A 2,436-nucleotide genomic window follows, 5' to 3' on the forward strand; every position below is an offset into this window, starting at 1 on the left:
ACTGCATATTTACATAACACCAAATTGTAAAGTACTTTGTTTACCACAACTAGTGAAGCTTGGAGAGGGGCAGCTCTCTACTAGCAAATTTTAGTAAGGTAATACTTACTGGATAACCCCCATATGAAACAACGAATGGATAAGATGGTGGGAATATGAAACCCAGGAAAGAATATACACATTGATTTCCTCTTTCCCTTTTTCAGAGCTTCTGGTTCTCTAATTATTGTATAATGGTTCAGGCTCATAGTATGTTAGCTTCAGATTATATCTCTCTTTAATTTTAATTTCTCCTGTTTATCACCTTGGATTGCCTCAGAAAGCTGTCAAAGGCAGCAACAGATTTCTGAGGAAAATCCCATGGGATCCCAGAGAGATCCTATGGCATTGCCACCTCTGGCACACTTCCCACTGTGAAGAGAAAAGAGAAATCAATACTTCTCTGCTTTTTATTCCAATCTGTCTTTCCCACTTCTATCACCTAAACAGCACTATGCAAATAAAGGTTAGTACATTAGTATTAGCATAGTATTTTTTATTTTTTATTTTTTTTTTCCCCCAACACAATAGATTATATTAAATAACACAAACATATAAAGCTGTAATTAAGAGGAATAAGGAAAGCCAAAACAGTGAAACTGTAAAACTTGCTCATTACTTGCTGGAACCAGTCCTACACTAAGGAATAGGCAATATATACATTTATTTTCAAGTAGATTACTTTACATTGCTCTAACATGTGTCCTTTTCATCAGTGCATTGTTTAACTAGTCCAAAGTACTACAGTTTATTCATAAGTTTACTTCCTTAACAATAGCAGCACACACTACCGCTACCTGCAAAGCTGTCAGTCTCAATGACTTAGTGTATGAAAGAAAAAAAAGCTGAGAAGTAACATGTTTGAGAGAAATAACAGGAATGAGGAGATTCATGCAGTTCAGCTCTTTTAATCAGCCAGCCAGCTTGCTAGCAACAAGAGATGGTTTCCGCTGTGGAAGATCCTGCGGAGTAGGAATGTGGTCACCAGTGACCTCTGTTTTGTCAGGAGCTGCTGCAGTAGGAAGCTGCTTGTTCTTCATCTTTGCTTTAGCCATGTTGTAATCCCCAGAGTCAAAATACTTTTGTCCTTTCTGTAGTCGCTTCCTCAAGAAATCTGAACCTCCAGGCTTTTGTCCCAGATGAGGATACCTTGCTTTTAATTTTGCTTCTTCTGCTTTCTCTGGACTAGTTACTTTATCTTCCATTTCCTTTTGCTCCTCAGCCGAGGCCGCCTCGGGGATTTCTGCGGACATTGCGCCCCTTCAGTCAAATGGGAAGACACTGGAGGAGAGGAGACGCAAAAGAGCAGGGAAGAGGAAGCCCCCACAGCGGCAACAACGTTCCCCAGCAGCCACCGCCCGCGCCGCGCTCAATCCCTCAGCCTCCTGCTCCCGCCCTCCAGCCAGCTCTCTGAGCGCTCACTCAGCATAGTATTTTTTAAAAGCTAGTCTCTAAACAATAGCATAAAAGAGTAACAGCAGTACAGAGGAAAAGGGAAACGGTCCATGGGAAACCCAGCAGCACTCCTATCTACCAAGGCAGGAAATGACTTTCCTACTAGGATACCAGAAAGGGAGCTATTAACAGTGTGTGGAGTAACTTCCACAGGCAGTGGGGGGGAAGGAGAGGAGAATGTCTCCCAGGAGCCAGTGTTACCAATAAGGTCTGTTCAGCATCCCAGTGCTTTACTATTCCTGTACATGGCATCAGCCACATTGAAGCAGGAACTAGCTAGTTAGCCTGATCTCTTTAAATGAAAGAGCTGGATGCCAGTATCTCCTTACATGTCCCCAAAATGGAAGATGGATGCCAAACACATTAACACTGCTTCTTCCTCCCCCATTCAACATCTGCCTCTCAGAATCCTTGTGAACACTCCAGGACATAGACAGAAATCCCTGCTCCAAAACACTTAGTTCAAGTGGATTCTGGAATAGCTGTGCATTGCCATTGGTCAAAAACAATTTATTAAATGCCCACCATGGGCTATAGGTCTGATACTGTGCTAAACACAGGGGATACAATGAAAGAAAAAATAAGTTCCTGCCCTTAAGGAACTTAGATTCCAGTGAAGAAGGCGATATACAAGCAAGCTACATACAGGATAAGTAAGAAGTAATTATCAAAGAAAAAAAACCCGAATTAAGAGGGATAGAGAGAGTCTTCTTGTAAAAAAGTAGAATTTTAGTTGTGACTTGAAGAAAGCCAGATAAACCAGGCAGCAGAGCTAAAAAGGAAAGAACATTTCCTGCATGGAGGACAGCCAGGGAAAATGCCTAGAATCAAGAGATGGTGTCTTGTTCAAGATATAGTGATATTTTAAGGAACAAGAAGGAAGCCAATGTTATTAGATCAAAAAGGAGGTGAGGGTAGGAGGCAAGAAAGATGTAAGAAGAT

At 41.5% G+C, this 2,436-nt stretch overlaps 1 protein-coding gene across 1 annotated transcript; it reads right to left on the reverse strand.

Annotated features, from left to right (window-relative positions):
- Positions 1–927: 927 nt before the first annotated feature.
- Positions 928–1,469, reverse strand: LOC127540623 (cAMP-regulated phosphoprotein 19). The gene has a single exon (XM_051965393.1). The coding sequence runs from the start codon at positions 1,290–1,292 to the stop codon at positions 951–953; it is 342 nt and encodes a 113-aa protein (XP_051821353.1). The 5' UTR covers positions 1,293–1,469; the 3' UTR covers positions 928–950.
- Positions 1,470–2,436: the final 967 nt, after the last annotated feature.

This window comes from Antechinus flavipes, chromosome 6 (assembly GCF_016432865.1).
Source record: "Antechinus flavipes isolate AdamAnt ecotype Samford, QLD, Australia chromosome 6, AdamAnt_v2, whole genome shotgun sequence".
In the NCBI taxonomy this organism is placed as follows: Eukaryota; Metazoa; Chordata; class Mammalia; order Dasyuromorphia; family Dasyuridae; genus Antechinus; species Antechinus flavipes.